Consider the following 14,509-nt stretch of genomic DNA (forward strand, 5'->3'; position numbering starts at 1 on the left):
AACATCGATTCACCCCTTTTGCCTCTATCGATGCTGATTCACCTACTGTGTTATTCCAGCAATTTAATTTTTTCACTCCATATTTCTCCTTTCAAAGATCCTTTGCTCTACTCAAGCATTTGAGGAGTTGTATTACATGGAGAGTTGGTGCAGGTTATAATCAGTCATTTCATGCTTCCATTTGCAAAGATTAGTTAAATTGTCAAAATATTTCCTTTGGTTGTACACTGTGTGTGCTGGTAAATTGCGAATGACGAATGGTGTACTTTCCCGACTATGTAATTTTGATTTTCATATTTCGGCATCTCAGAATTGTTGATCAGTGTTTGCAAATGGCGATGGTAAACTTTGAAATTGTGCTGCCATGAATTGCACATTATTATTACTCGGCAAATCTGAGGGATGATGAGTGAGTCTGTATTTACAACCTGAATGAAACAGGGACTATTGTGTTTCAGTTAAATAAGTAAATGTAGATATAAACCAAAACTTATACAATTCTATTATACAAGAAAAAATACTTTTATTCCGTGGTTACCATGCCTAATTATGCTGATGCACTTTTAGTTAATGTTTATAGATCTTCAATACTAATCTATAAAAAGATCTACTTGCAGCCGAGCTCTGTAACAATTTGGCTTCTGAATGAAAAGGCTGAGGGTTTGAGCCCATGGCAAGAGATAGAGTGATAATGTGAGTTGACATTCTGTGGCAGTAATGAAGGAATTCTACCTCATCTAAGGTGCCTCGTTCAGGATGAGGGACTTAACCAAGTCCTTTATAATTCCTGTTGAGTGAACATTAAAGGATCTGTAGATCTATTTGGAGGTGAGCAGGGAAAAAAATAAATGAATGAGGTTTTAATCAATGTTTATGAATTTTTATTGCACATAAATCAGCAGTTGCCTTTTTGTAAAAAAACTTATTCCACTTCAAAGTGATTCATTATTATCTCAAGTACTTTTAAGACTTTTGAGAATAAATTTTATTCCTCTTGGTTTTCATTTGCCTACTTCAATCTGTGACTGGATAACCAACATGTGGTACTTCTAAAACATGATCATATGTTTTACTATGTTGAAAATTAAGTATGTCACTGTGTATAAGAATTCATTATGTTTCTCTAAATAAATAATACATTAATTTCAAGCTGCCCAACTGAGGTTGACCTTCATCAGGTAAATGAAACATGTTATTTGTAACATTCTATTAAAGATAATGTTAATTGAAACAAGAACAGAGTTTTCATTGTCCTCCTGTCATTATTCATTAATATTTTCAAAATTTTCACTAAAATATTTGAAAGGACTGTTGACCCAATATCATAATTGTAATAATTAATAAAACATAAATTGTAATGTAAATGTTCCTCATGTTCATATTAGTTAACTCTGTAAATTGATACTGTGCATTGGCCTGTGCAATTTTCATTTTGTTGTTTTCGTAGCCTCCAGGGACAAGATGAAAATGAGCTCTGCTATTCATTATTTGCAAGTAATACATGCCTTCCCCTTGTAATCTGTGTGAATGGCTCAAATTTCACTATATCCTTCTGTCATATCACATCTTCCCTATGGTACATCTCTTAAACTGGATACAATTGCAGGACTAGAATATATAAAGTACATTATCTATGTAGTTTACATAAACCTAATCAAAAACATTTTTTATATGCAGTGAGTTGCTGGATTTTTATTTGAAGGTATACTATTACTGCATTAATGGTTGTCAAATTTTGGAATACTCTGGGGAAACAAACTGAATTAATGAGATTTGAACAGCACGTATTGTCAGCACTCTTGTTTGTATTAAAGTAATCCTGGAAGCTATTGGATTAGTGTAGACCAGCTATTCTCAACCTTCTTTTGGCTAAGGCCCCCTTAAGACTCTGCTCAAAGTTTATAGGCCCCCTTCCCTATGAACCAGTCAACTTTAGTTGGTTTCTTCCATACTTCTGTCCTACCGACTACATAAAAACTATTTAGGATTTCAGTTTATGGCCCCCATTAAATGTGCTGTGGCCCCCAGGGCGGCCCTGGTTTAGAATTCCAGGGGGTAGACCATGTTATAGACAATACTGAAAAATGTAGATGTTGATGAAATGATCTCGAGTTAAATTTTTAAGCCATGACATTTAACCTTTTTCCTTCATTTGGAATTTTTTTTGTCATTTCACCAAACGATCTCCTCTGAGATAGTGACTCTCAAGAACTTAAATTTCCTCACCCTCTCCACCTTTGATCCTCCAATAGATCACTGGATTGTATACCTCTGGTTTTTCCTTCGTGAAGTCATCAATCAGCTCCATAATTGCCTCTACCGCTTTCATGCCCTGGCAAGGGCCAGTGATTGCTGAATTGATCACCACCTAATCTGCTCTAGCGTGGCCCCAGAGATGTAAGTTAAGAAAATCAATGTACAAGGGATTGAAGACTGAAAACAAAACTTCTCAAATTTTGCGAAAGTTGGTGGAGTTGTGGACAGTATAGACCAGTGGTTCTCAACCTTTATCCGCTCACATGCCACCTCAAGTAATCCCTTACTAACCACCGAGCACCTATGGTAGTTATAGATATGGGAAGAGAAATGGCAGTTGAAATTTAATCCACACAAGTGTGAGATGTTGGACTTTGGAGGTCAACATAAAGGGAACATATACATAAGACTCTTTAAAAACAGTGATGTGCACAGGGATCCAGGGGTAGAGATCCATAGGTTATTGAAAGTGGCCACATAAGTAGATAGGGTCGTAAGAAGTCACATAGTATGCTTGCCTTCAATGAGCAGAGTATTGAGTACAAAAGTATGGAGGCCATATTGCAGCTCTATGAAACTTTGGTTAGGCTGTACTTGGAATATGATGTGCAATTCTAGTTTCCTCAATACAGGAAGGATATATAGGTTTTGCAAAGGGTACAGAAGAGATTTACTTGGATGTTAGAGGTAATGAGTTTTGGGGAGAGATTGGTCAAACTTGGGTTATTTTCTCAGAAGTGAAAGAGGCTGAAGAGTGACCTGATAGAGGTTTATAAAATCAGGAGAAGCATTGATAGGTTCAACAGTTAGAATCTTTTCCGAAGAAAAGAATTGTATACTAAAGGACATGTGTTCAGGATGCGGTGGAAGGAGAAGCATTGATAGGTTCAACAGTTAGAATCTTTTCTTTTTTTTTTTATTTTTTTTTAAATTTTTTATTTTTCACACCATAAATCACAATAGCCATGATATACACTTTTTCTTTTCCACACATTTACAGTGACTTTTTCTCCCTCCCCCCTCCCTCCTCCCAAGCCACCCCCCCATCCCCCCCCCTCTCATCCATTTTAGTTATACAATCTAGGTTGCATTAATTCAGTTAGACAATGTTGTCATTCAACAAAAATACACCAGAAATAGTTAGAATCTTTTCTGAAGAAAAGAATTGTATACTAGAGGACATGTGTTCAGGATGCGGTGGAAGGAGAAGCATTGATAGGTTCAACAGTTAGAATCTTTTCCGAAGAAAAGAATTGTATACTAGAGGACATGTGTTCAGAATGCGGTGGAAGGAGAAGCATTGATAGGTTCAACAGTTAGAATCTTTTCCGAAGAAAAGAATTGTATACTAGAGGACATGTGTTCAGGATGCGGTGGAAGGAGAAGGAAAGTTTGGTGAAATGACAAAAAAAATTCCAAATATAAAAAATAGAAATTTAAATTGGGTAACATCAGAAAGTAATAGAAATTCAAACTATTGAGTCCATACCACTTTACATAGCAATACTAATTTTGCTCTTATTCTCCCCATATTTGCAACAATTGTTAGTCCCAACTACATACTTGGAGCAAGTTACAGTGGGCATTGGGGAAGAAGCTGAGGCGACTAGGGAAACTCACATGGTCACAGGGAGAACATGCAGATCCTCTCATTGAACCCAGATAGCTGGAGCTGTTATGGAGCAGCAGTGACAGCTCCATGAACTGTTTATTGCTCATGACCCGAGATACAGGCAAAGTGAAGTCAAACACCAGGTAGTAAATAATAAAACTAAAGTGCAAGGTGCCATGTTTCTAGTCAAAAAGTGTAGGGTATTGTGTTATTCAGACAAAGTGAAGGATGCAGAGAAAAGTACACTTCAAGGTTTTGATAACATCAGGAAAGGAACTATCCTTCAATCTGGATGATTGTGTTTTCAAGTTGATGTGCCTTTTTCCTGACAGAAAGAGGCAAGATGAGGGGAGAAGAGTGAGTGTGGGTGGATAATCTAAATTTATTACCTCTTCCTATATTCAAATTTGTACATTTAGGTAATTTTCTTTGATGGACAAGTCTTCTTTCCATGTTGGTATTATGGAAACAGTATAAAATGTGAACATTGGAATTTTTACTCAACTTACTGAGTGAAGTTGGCTGACTATACATATGAGGCTTTTGAATTCTAATTTATGTCCCAGTGAATTCTAAATAAATGTATTAAATAACTATGTAAAAAAAAAGATTACTAAGTAGTATTCTGTGAACATTGATCTTCGGGATTGTGAATAAAAAATGTTATGTTTAAGCAACTGGTACCTGTTAAAAATCCAGGAGTGATTGCATAAATGTTGTTCCAGTTTTGCTTAATCTTTCTTTTTGTTTTTCAACCTTGGTTATTTTAAAAAAAATCTAGAGATTAAAAGATGGAAACAGATGAAGTGTTGCCAGGAAAAATGTATTTTTAAGTGCAATTTCAGCTTTCAGAGATAGCAAACTTAAGCCCTTTTCACATTTGCCAGTGATCCCAGGAATCTGATGCCAATCGGCCTTTAAAATACCAAGTATGAAAGCAAAATCTGCTCAATGCCGGAATCAGATGACATCATTTCACACCGGGGATTGCCGACCTTGACCCCTAGTACAATCCCCGGCGACTGCAGACACCAGGGTTGAGATCAGGCGTGTGAAATGGGCAATTGCATTGCAGGCACATCCTATTAAAGGTAGAACAGACCAAAAGCTGGGGATAAATCCTTGCAAGTGTGAAAGCATTCAGTGTCCCAGTTAGGAGTGGTCTACAGAACAGCCGATTTACTAGGATGCAAGTGTGAAAGGGGCTCCTATTACCTATCACCAGCAGAAAGGGATGACAAATACTTTTCAAGATATACTTAGTTAATTGCTGTTTTGATCTGTTAAGCTGGTTTTCAATTTCTTGGTGTGGTGATGTGAACTTATTCACTACTTTGCATAACTCTTTTTGTCTCGCATCCAATGCTGAACTGCATTCTAATTTACTAATTTTGAACAACTTTGTAGATTTAGTAGTAATCATCCTTAGTATTGTAATTTTCATTTATCTGTTGGATTACTCTTCTTATGTTCATGCAGTTGGATGAATGGGTGCTAATTAATATTCACTTGTAGTGAAAAATATATAAATGGACCTTGATTACATGCTGAAGTAGCTAGTTGGTCTGATTTGATCAGTGGCAGTTTTATGGATTGACTAAAACATACAAAAATAAGTGTTCACATAAATAGTTTTATAAAAATTATTTGACAGAAATGTTTGACCTTTGGGGCATGGGGGAAAAACAGTAATTTTATCAAGTTTAATATATATTTTTTGAGCTCCAGTCTTGTTTGGGATCTTTTTTATAAAAAATGGCTTTTAATTAAACAATGTATACTTTATTAATATAACCATATAACCGTATAACCATTTACGGAGCGGAAACAGGCCATGTTGGCCTTTCGAGTACGCACCGGTTCACTGATTTTGTGTTTATCTCTGAATGAAGTGAATTTTGTGTAATATTGCACTTTATAACATGATAATTGAATTTTGATGAAGATCTACGTTCTAGAAGTTTGTATAAATATGTAATGTAAGCCTTGAGGCAGACTCTTTTGGGGTGAGACCAGCTGCTTGTGGCACTCCTGCTTGCTGTAACAGAGTTCTCGTAATTTGCAAAGTGAATTAAAAAAAAATTTATAGCTGTATTCATATTCATTTATCAAGCAACATATCTTGATTAACAGGAGGTTTCAAAAGTTACATAGTATCAAAACATTATTCCAATGAGGAATTTTCATCACCCATTTGTTGATAAAAGATTACATCTATTTCCACTCTACTATCATGGTGCTTTTGTTTTTTGCAGTGGAACTTCTGAATGATAAGAAACCTCTCTTGCTTTAGATCTCCACTGATTCTGCTCTTTGTGAGTGAAGCTAATTTAACTTGATTTGTTTGCTCAGTCCCCTATATTATTTCCTTTGTGCAATGAAATGAAGTGTTTTAAAATGTTTCTTACTTTGCAATGTTGTATAACATTGGATTTGGATTAATTAGGATAAAAGGTAACAAATAAAACAAAGATCCTGTAAACAAAAGCCATCGAATTTCAGGTGCAATTAATATTTGGAAAAAGAATTTCAAGATGCTGTCGTTTATTAGTAGACTTAAGCAGAACAATCCCTTTGACTGGATTTTTGTGCAATTATGCTATGTATTGTTGAGGATATTATAATACAGATAACAGCAAATCTTGAGATTGAGTTTCTGAAAAGATCCTGTATTACTGTACATTTCAAATTAACTGTAAAGAAAGTTGTACTAATTTCAGCCAGGTAAAGTGTAGAAATTTCCTTAATTGGCTTTGTTTAACACCCTAAGTTATCTCATGTGGGAGGATTTTCCTTATAAATAATGACATTGCTGGTAATGTTGAATCAATGTGATCTACATTGTTAGAATTTAAAAAAAAATTGAATCTAAAGAATGTGATCATATTCATTCACTGTATATGTTTATTTCCCATGATTGTTTGTGGCTTTGGCACTGGAAATATGTTCTATGCTTGTGTGAACACTGATTTTTAAAATGGAAAATAAACTTTATCGTGTTAATGATCTGAAAAGTTAATTGTCTTATACAATTGAATTTAATAAGTCTAAACTTTTTATTAGCAGGCAGAACTAAATTTCTCACTGACTTATGAATGTTTAAATTAAGTTTCATCAATCATTGCCATTGTAAATATGATCAGTAAATTTATTGTAATTTCCATCTTCTACTAAAGCTCTCTGCAATAGTCACAGGATATTTGAGTTGTAAAGCATAAAAATAGGCTCTTCAGCCCACCCTGCCTCTCTTTACTAATCCTACTTGCCTACATTAAATCCATATCCCACTCTTCCATACTCATTCAAGTATCTGTCCAGATATCTATCATGAGAAACAAACACTGGTTATCTTCCCTATCTGTGCCTCAAATTTTATATATCTCTATTAGATTACCTTTTGCCTTTCTTTGCTCCAGGGGTATCAGCCTGTTTATAACTCAAGCTCTCCAATCCTGAGCATATCTTTATGAATTTTTTCTGCACCCTCTCGCTAGCTTATCAAATTTTTCCTACAATGTGATAACCAGAATTATACACGATGCTCCTATTATTTGTACATGCCATCTTTTGTACTCATTGCCTCAACGATAATGGCAAGCATGTCATACACCTCCTTGTCATCCTGTATCCTTGTGATACTTGTACCGCATGTCCTCTCTGTTCAACAATGCTCCCAGGGTCCTAATATTCACTATGTATGTCTTCCACATTGGCCTTGTCAATCCTCTTGGTCATCTCTTCCCTATGCATGTCTTCCACATTGGCCTCGTCAATCCTCTTGGACACCTCTTCCCTATGTATGTCATCCACATTGGCCTCGTCAATCTTCTTAGTCACCTCTTCCCTATGTATGTCTTCCACATTGGCCTCGTCAATCCTCTTGGTCACCTCTTCCCTATGTATGTCTTCCACATTGGCTTCGTCAATCCTCTTGGTCATCTCTTCCCAATGTATGTCTTCCACATTGGCCTTGTCAATCTTCTTGGTCACCTCTTCAAAAACTTAATCCAATTCACAAAACATGATTTCCCATGCACAAGCCATGCTATCTCTAATTGGTCGTTGTCTTCAATACGCTCAAAATTCCTTCCAATAGCTTTGGCTTCACTTATGTAAGATCACCATCCTGTCGTTACCTGGTATCCATTTGACTCCATAGATGTTGGCTGACCTGAGTTCCTTCAGTGGCTTTATTTGTATTAGCAATTACTTAAGCAACTTGATTTGTGTTTTGTTAAAATAGCTCAGTGATGTTCTTGTTCCATTAAAAGCGAAATAACTTGCCTTATGGAATAAACATTAATGTGACTTCACAAATGCAATAATCTCTAATATAAATGATTAATTTTGATATTTGTTCTAAAGTGACTGTTAGAATGACCATTACAAAGCAGTTTTTGTGATGGATTAATTCAGCTCCATGCATAATGTTTTTCTTTGTTATTGCAGACATTGTTTGATTTTTCAACCATAATGAAGTATTTTCTTGATTTGCATTAAGCTTCATAAGCTGCTCTGGCTGATAATTTAAAAAATAGACTTCTGCAAAATATTTAGAATAGTAGCAGTGGGCTGTATGTGAGGCACATTCCTTGGTAGACACTTTAAACTCCTCAGGTACATGAGGTCAAGAATTGAGTTTATTTGGCAGTGCAAACAAGGCTAAAATTCTGCTGAAGTAGAAATGTCCTTTTATTTCTAATTTACAAATTCATGCATCAGACCTGTTTTAAATTTCAGATCTGGCTATCAGAGTCAATAGATGCTCGAAAGGATCATCAAGGAAATGTTTTGTTTTTGAAAAAATTGGTTTAAAAGTCATTATTTTTAATTTACAGATATAGTTGTGGCAATTGTGCCCAAACTATTGCTTATGGTTTGGAGAAGTGACAAAAGCATAGGAACTGTTTACCTGTTGAAGCATCACCCTAAAATTCTCCACAATGATGAAGAGACCTTCCAGAATAGCCACTGTTTCTGGAATTGCCTTCATATATAAAGTGAAACATGAACGTCTGCATGCACTGTGATTATAGTAAAAACACAGAAATGCTGGAGGATCTGAGCAGGTCTCTAGGTTTTCCTCATCCATAGAAGGTAAAGATATGTATCTGGTGTTTCGGGCCTGCATCCTTCAAGGTAGCAAAAAGCGGGCAGGCGCCTGAATAAAAAGGCTGGGGGAGAAGGGAGGAAAGGGCAGAGGTGGGAGGGAAGAACAGGCCAATAGATAAAAGACAATAATTGGATATGAATAGGATCCTACCACTAGAAAAAGAACCACATTTTCCCCTCTCTGCCTTCTGCAGGGGCCTTTACCTTCTGCAGGGATTACTCTCTCTATGACTCACTCGTCCACTGCTTCCTTCCTTCCCACTAATTGCCCCCTTGGCACCTACCCCTGTGACTGCAAAAAAAAATGCTGCTCTTTTGGCCACACCTCTCTCCTTCACCACCATTCGGGGCCACAACCAGTCCTTTCAAGTGAAGCACCACTTTATTTGTGAATCTGCAAGGGTCATCTGCTTCATCCAGTGCTCCTGTTGTGGTCTCCTCTACACCAGAGAGACTGGACGCACTTTCGATAAGTCTGCCTTAATAGCTAGAATAATTTAAACTTGATAAACTTCCACATGAGTAAAACCCGTAAATTTGCAGACACTGTGACTGAAGTAAAAACACAAAGCTGGGGAAGCTCAGTCAGTCAAACAGTGTACTTTATATAGCAAAGATAAAGATAAATAACTAATATTTTGGGCTTGAGGCTTTCATCAAGTTATGAGGCAAATGTAGACCGGCACCCGAACAAAATGGTGGAGGCACGGGGAGGAGCACAGTCCCGAGGCAGAGGGTAATAGTTGGATAAGGGAGGGAGGGAAAACTAGCAAATAGGATGAAATGCCAGTTGATGAAGTAGACAAGATGATGTAGTCAAACAATAATCTTGGCTTTGATTAGCAGAAACTAATGGTACAACAATGAAAGACAATGGGTGCATACACAGTTATACCTAAGGGGAGTGTCTTTAACAGTAGATTGGATAGCCAATGTTATTAAGGCAAGGCTAGCCAAAGGGAAGACTGACATCTTAGCAGAGATTCACCACTCAGGGGGAGGGGGATGGCTCTGTGAATGGAGAGGGATGGGGGTAGAGAGCTGGAGGAAAGGAGACAGTGGGATGGGGAAGAGAGGGAGAATGGGAGTAGGCTAGCAGAAACCAGAGCTTGATGTTAATGCCATCTGGTTGGAGAGTGCTCCGATGGAATATTAGGGTGTTAGTCCTCCATTTTACGTGTGGGCTTGGTTTGACAGCCATGGACAGATATGTCAGTGCAGGAGTGAGGTGCAGAATTGAAATGGTTGACCACAGCAAAATTCCTGTCATTGATGTGGAGAGAGTGAAGGTACTCAGCAAAGTGACCTCTCAGTCTGCATCCAGTGCCTGTAGAGAAAGCCACAACAGGAGCACCGGATGCAGGAGATGACTCCCACAGATTCCTGTGAAGTATTTCTTCACTTGGAAGAACAAAGTTGAATGATTTCCCAGTGGCAACTCTTTTTGATCTCCTGCCCCATTCTCATGCTGACATATCTGTCTATATGGTTTTGTGTACTGCCAGATTGAGACTAGCCACAAATCGGAAGAACATCACCTCATATTTTGTCTGGGAATCCTCAAACAAATGGGATTAACATCAACTTCTCCAGTTTTTGTTCGCCTCCACCCCCAGTCACTCCCCTTTCCCTATCCCTATTTCTCCTTTTCTCTTAGCTCTCTCTCTCTCTCTCTCTCTCTCTCCTTTCCTCCACTTTGCATTCACAGATGATCCTCACACGATCATCTCTCACCTTTCCTCTCTTGTCCTTCCAAATTATCACCTTTTGTCTATTGGCCTGTGCTTTACCCACTACCCTCTTTCCACCCTTGCCTTTTCCTTCCTTCTCCCCCAGCTTTTTTATTCACGTGCCTGCCTGCTTTTTGCTCATCCCTTGAAGAAGGGCTCTGGCCTGAAAATGTTGGTTATAGCTTTACCTCCTATGTATGCTGCAAGACCTGTTGAGTTCTGCCCCCATATATAAAATACAGTTTTAGTACTGTTTTGAGTTGATCAAAAACAAAATGTATTGAAAAAATATTGGAGAAAAAAATAGCTTGCAGTTAGAATATTTTGCTAAAAGTCTGGAGATATTGGTGATCTATTCCCAACAAAGTGCATTGCAGAAAGCTACTGAATAGAATAGTTGCTGCTCTCCCATTTTTTTTCTGTGATGTTTAGAAAATGGAGATTTCTCAAAAGTACAACTTTTTTTTTTCTTTAGTTAAGCAACCTCTACAAAAGTGAGTGTGATTCATGACTACCTGACCATTTATTCCCTATTAATAAATGTTTCCTTAAACTAGATCCTTTTCTCTTAACTTATCATATTGCAGGTTAAATATTATTTTCAGCTTATTTCAAATGTTGTGATTGAGTTATTGTAAGCCCTGCTTAAATTGCAGCCTCGGCAAATTTCTCAGTGATATGCCAAAAGGTGTTGTTTATGCTTTTGGAATGTTCGGTTCTATGTCTTTGCTGCAAAGATGATTAGTTTTTAATGAATTGAGGTGCAACACAAAGATGGCAAGTGTATGTATTTGGAGGTTGACTCCTGTCACTGAAGCTTAACCGAAAATGACCTTGCACTAAACATTCTAAAAAAATTCCTTTAGCACCTTGCTCCACTGCACAATATTGCATTCTCTTTTCATCTTGTACCTGTCAATAATAAAAGTGACAAAACTGTGGAAAAACATGAACTAATTTTTCATTCCTTGGAATTCACCGAGAAATAGACATTGATGATAAAATTCACCATCTCCTCCAGTGTGTCATCACAGCCTTTGACTATCTTAGCAAATAAGCTTTCAAAGATCAAAACTTCAAACCAAACACAAAGCTTATGGTTGACTAGGCAATGGCAATCCCTGCCCAATTTGGAGATCCATTGTAGACATCTAATCTTCAGAGAGGTGTCACCAGCTCTATTTCTGCCCTAAATCCTCCTAAACGATCCAAATTCACTGGACCACCAGGAAAAGGGAATCATTGTCAATATTCTTTCCCAGGCTAATAACCCCAGCATTGATTTGCTAATCTCACTCCAACAGCTTGGATGGGTTGGCCACATCATTTGCATTTCAGTTACCAGATTCCCAAAACAAAAACTCTTCAATGAACTCTGTCATGGGAAGAAATTGCCGAGAGGATAGAGGAAATGGTTCAAAAATTTTTTTTTCAAAGCCTCCTTGAGGATCCCATGACTACTCAAAGTAGGGAAGGAGCTTTTGGAATAGCGTGGCAAATTGTGGATCACCAAGTACTTCCTGCCTCATCCTTGGCAGTGTGTGTGTGGATCCCACACTGTCCTTATCAGTTTCCTCAGAATGCACAGAGCTTGAACTGAAACACGTACTCATTTCTAAAGGATTGCCAAAGACCTTTATCTTTAACAATGAAGGAATAAGGCATAGCTTTTAAAGCAAATAGTTTTTCACTTTCAGGAATCCAACCTGGTTATTTGGCCAGATTCTGACAGGATTTGACTACATATAGGTCATGATGGTGTATGTTCTGTAGAAGCAACCAGGTTTGGGCCACATCATTTAGGCTCAGCTTAGTCCTTTCAGATGAATGGCACATTGAAATTGTTATTTATTTATGATGATAGATCAGGTGTGGAAAAAGTTGGATAGTCTGCAATGTTGGGTTGAATTGAATTTTTAATTTTATTCCTGAGCAGACTTCCATTATCACAAAATTGTGGAAGTGCTAAGCAGATGATCTGTGGACAGAGGTAATGTTTCATGACCTTTCATCACTACTTCATAATGATCAGAAAAAAAATCAATGTCCATAATGAGAATATTATCCAGGACACTTTCTTTAAAAGCATAGAATTAACTTTTAGAAAAAAATTCTTTGATGTCTTAAGTTTTCAAATTGAGTAGTTAGAGCAGCAATGTTTCCAGGTTAATCACTTATCCAGTTGTGTGGAAGAGTTGGAGATTAGTTTTCGCTGACGTAATGTTCTTGTTGGCAATAGGAGAGTTGTAATTTTTTTTTCTCTCAAGTGAAGCTGTGCTGCATAATCTCATTAAAGCAGAATGCCATTAGCTTTGGGAGGAATCTTAAACAAATAAACCATATCCTACTTTTACATCCTGGTTTGACTAGTGCAACTTTATTTATGTATTTCAAATTGCTATCACCAATGTGGAGTTTTAAAATGAGCAGTTACTTTTCTGTAACTTGGTGTTTCAAATTAGGGAAAACTATTTTCCTCTCAGGTGATAAAATAATATTTGTATTCTCATCAAATTGGATTGAATTCTGAAATCTGTTTACACTTTGAATCTTGAAGATTTAGTCTGATCACTTGGAAAATTAGCTAATTGAACATGAATTTGTGGTTAGAGTTGGCTTTTTATTTCAGTTTGGAGCTGATGATGAGCTGCAGAAAGAAACATGACAGCATCAGTATATTCTTGTGATAGGGTGCTGTTTGTATACATAACTAAATGATGCTAACTTTAAAAAATATAATTCCCTTCCATGCAATAATAGGACAATGTAATGTTATTAAAGTAAAAACAATGATTGATTCTTTTTGTTGCAATTTATCATTAACCTCTGAAATATACTGCCCACTGAAATGTTAAAACCTTTTACCTTGACCCAGCAGTATGGAGCACTTCATGGGATTAGTGAAGGAAATGTAGGCTGTATTTATTTCTTTTTTTTTAGAAAGAATTGATGAGATCGTACTGTAAGCTTCTCCACAAGTTTCACTTCCTTCTCCCTCTCTCTTTAATCATACTGCTGTGTGGAAAGAATAGATTTCTTTCGAACAAGAGAACTATTGACTCCAAGCAAGTTAATCACAGTCATTGCAAAGACTGATATTTACATTTGAATTGCGCTGGAGTTTAGTGCACCTCTAATCTGTTCATACAAGGCAGAGAGTTGTCTATGTTTGAGATTTAAAGTATGAATACTTCCTACTTTTCTCGAGCATGTACTACAGCCTGAAACTAGGAAAACTTTGTTTTTATTTTGAAATACAGAAGTCTCAACTGTAGTTTAACCTAATTAAACTTGTACTGCTTAAAAATGATCCAAGTCTATTAAAAACAGAATGCATTAAATTTTTAATCATTGAAAATAATAGATGCTGAAAATCTTAATTGAAAGCAAAGTGCTGACACACTAAAATTGTGTAGAGAGGAAAAATTGTTATCCCTTCAGGATAATGTTACTCCATCAGTTCCAGCACTTCCTTTATCACATCAAATTTACTGATATGATCCAAAACTAATTCTGCTATCTTGATGCCACTTCATGGCTGCATATCATCCTGTCGATATTTTTTTAGAATCTCATTTTCCCTACCATCTTCCTGGCCAACTTTGGAAAATAAACTCCGAGCCAGATGACAACATCAGAGGGACGGACACAAGGGAATGCCGAGTGCTGTGCCTCACAGAAACATGGCCAAACAAGCACTACAGCCCGAAGACTACACCATCCATTCACTGTGCTGACCAAACACCAGCATCAGGAAAAAACAAGGGAGGCGGTGTTTGTGTCATTATCAGTTTATCAT

The 14,509-nt window shown here is 37.0% G+C and overlaps 1 protein-coding gene across 9 annotated transcripts in view; it reads left to right on the forward strand.

Annotated features, from left to right (window-relative positions):
• dennd1a (DENN/MADD domain containing 1A) overlaps positions 1–14,509 on the forward strand; it is a 536,086-nt gene that overhangs the window by 33,895 nt on the left and 487,682 nt on the right. Inside the window, exon 3 of one of the 9 annotated variants that reach the window (XM_069888559.1) lies at positions 6,124–6,183. The exons of the other annotated variants lie outside the window; for them this stretch is intronic. Within the exon in view, the coding sequence (XP_069744660.1) occupies positions 6,136–6,183 (48 nt within the window). The 5' untranslated portion in view covers positions 6,124–6,135. The remainder of the gene's footprint in view (positions 1–6,123; positions 6,184–14,509) is intronic. 9 annotated transcript variants of the gene reach the window in all.

This window comes from Narcine bancroftii, chromosome 1 (genome assembly GCF_036971445.1).
Source record: "Narcine bancroftii isolate sNarBan1 chromosome 1, sNarBan1.hap1, whole genome shotgun sequence".
Lineage (NCBI taxonomy): Eukaryota > Metazoa > Chordata > Chondrichthyes > Torpediniformes > Narcinidae > Narcine > Narcine bancroftii.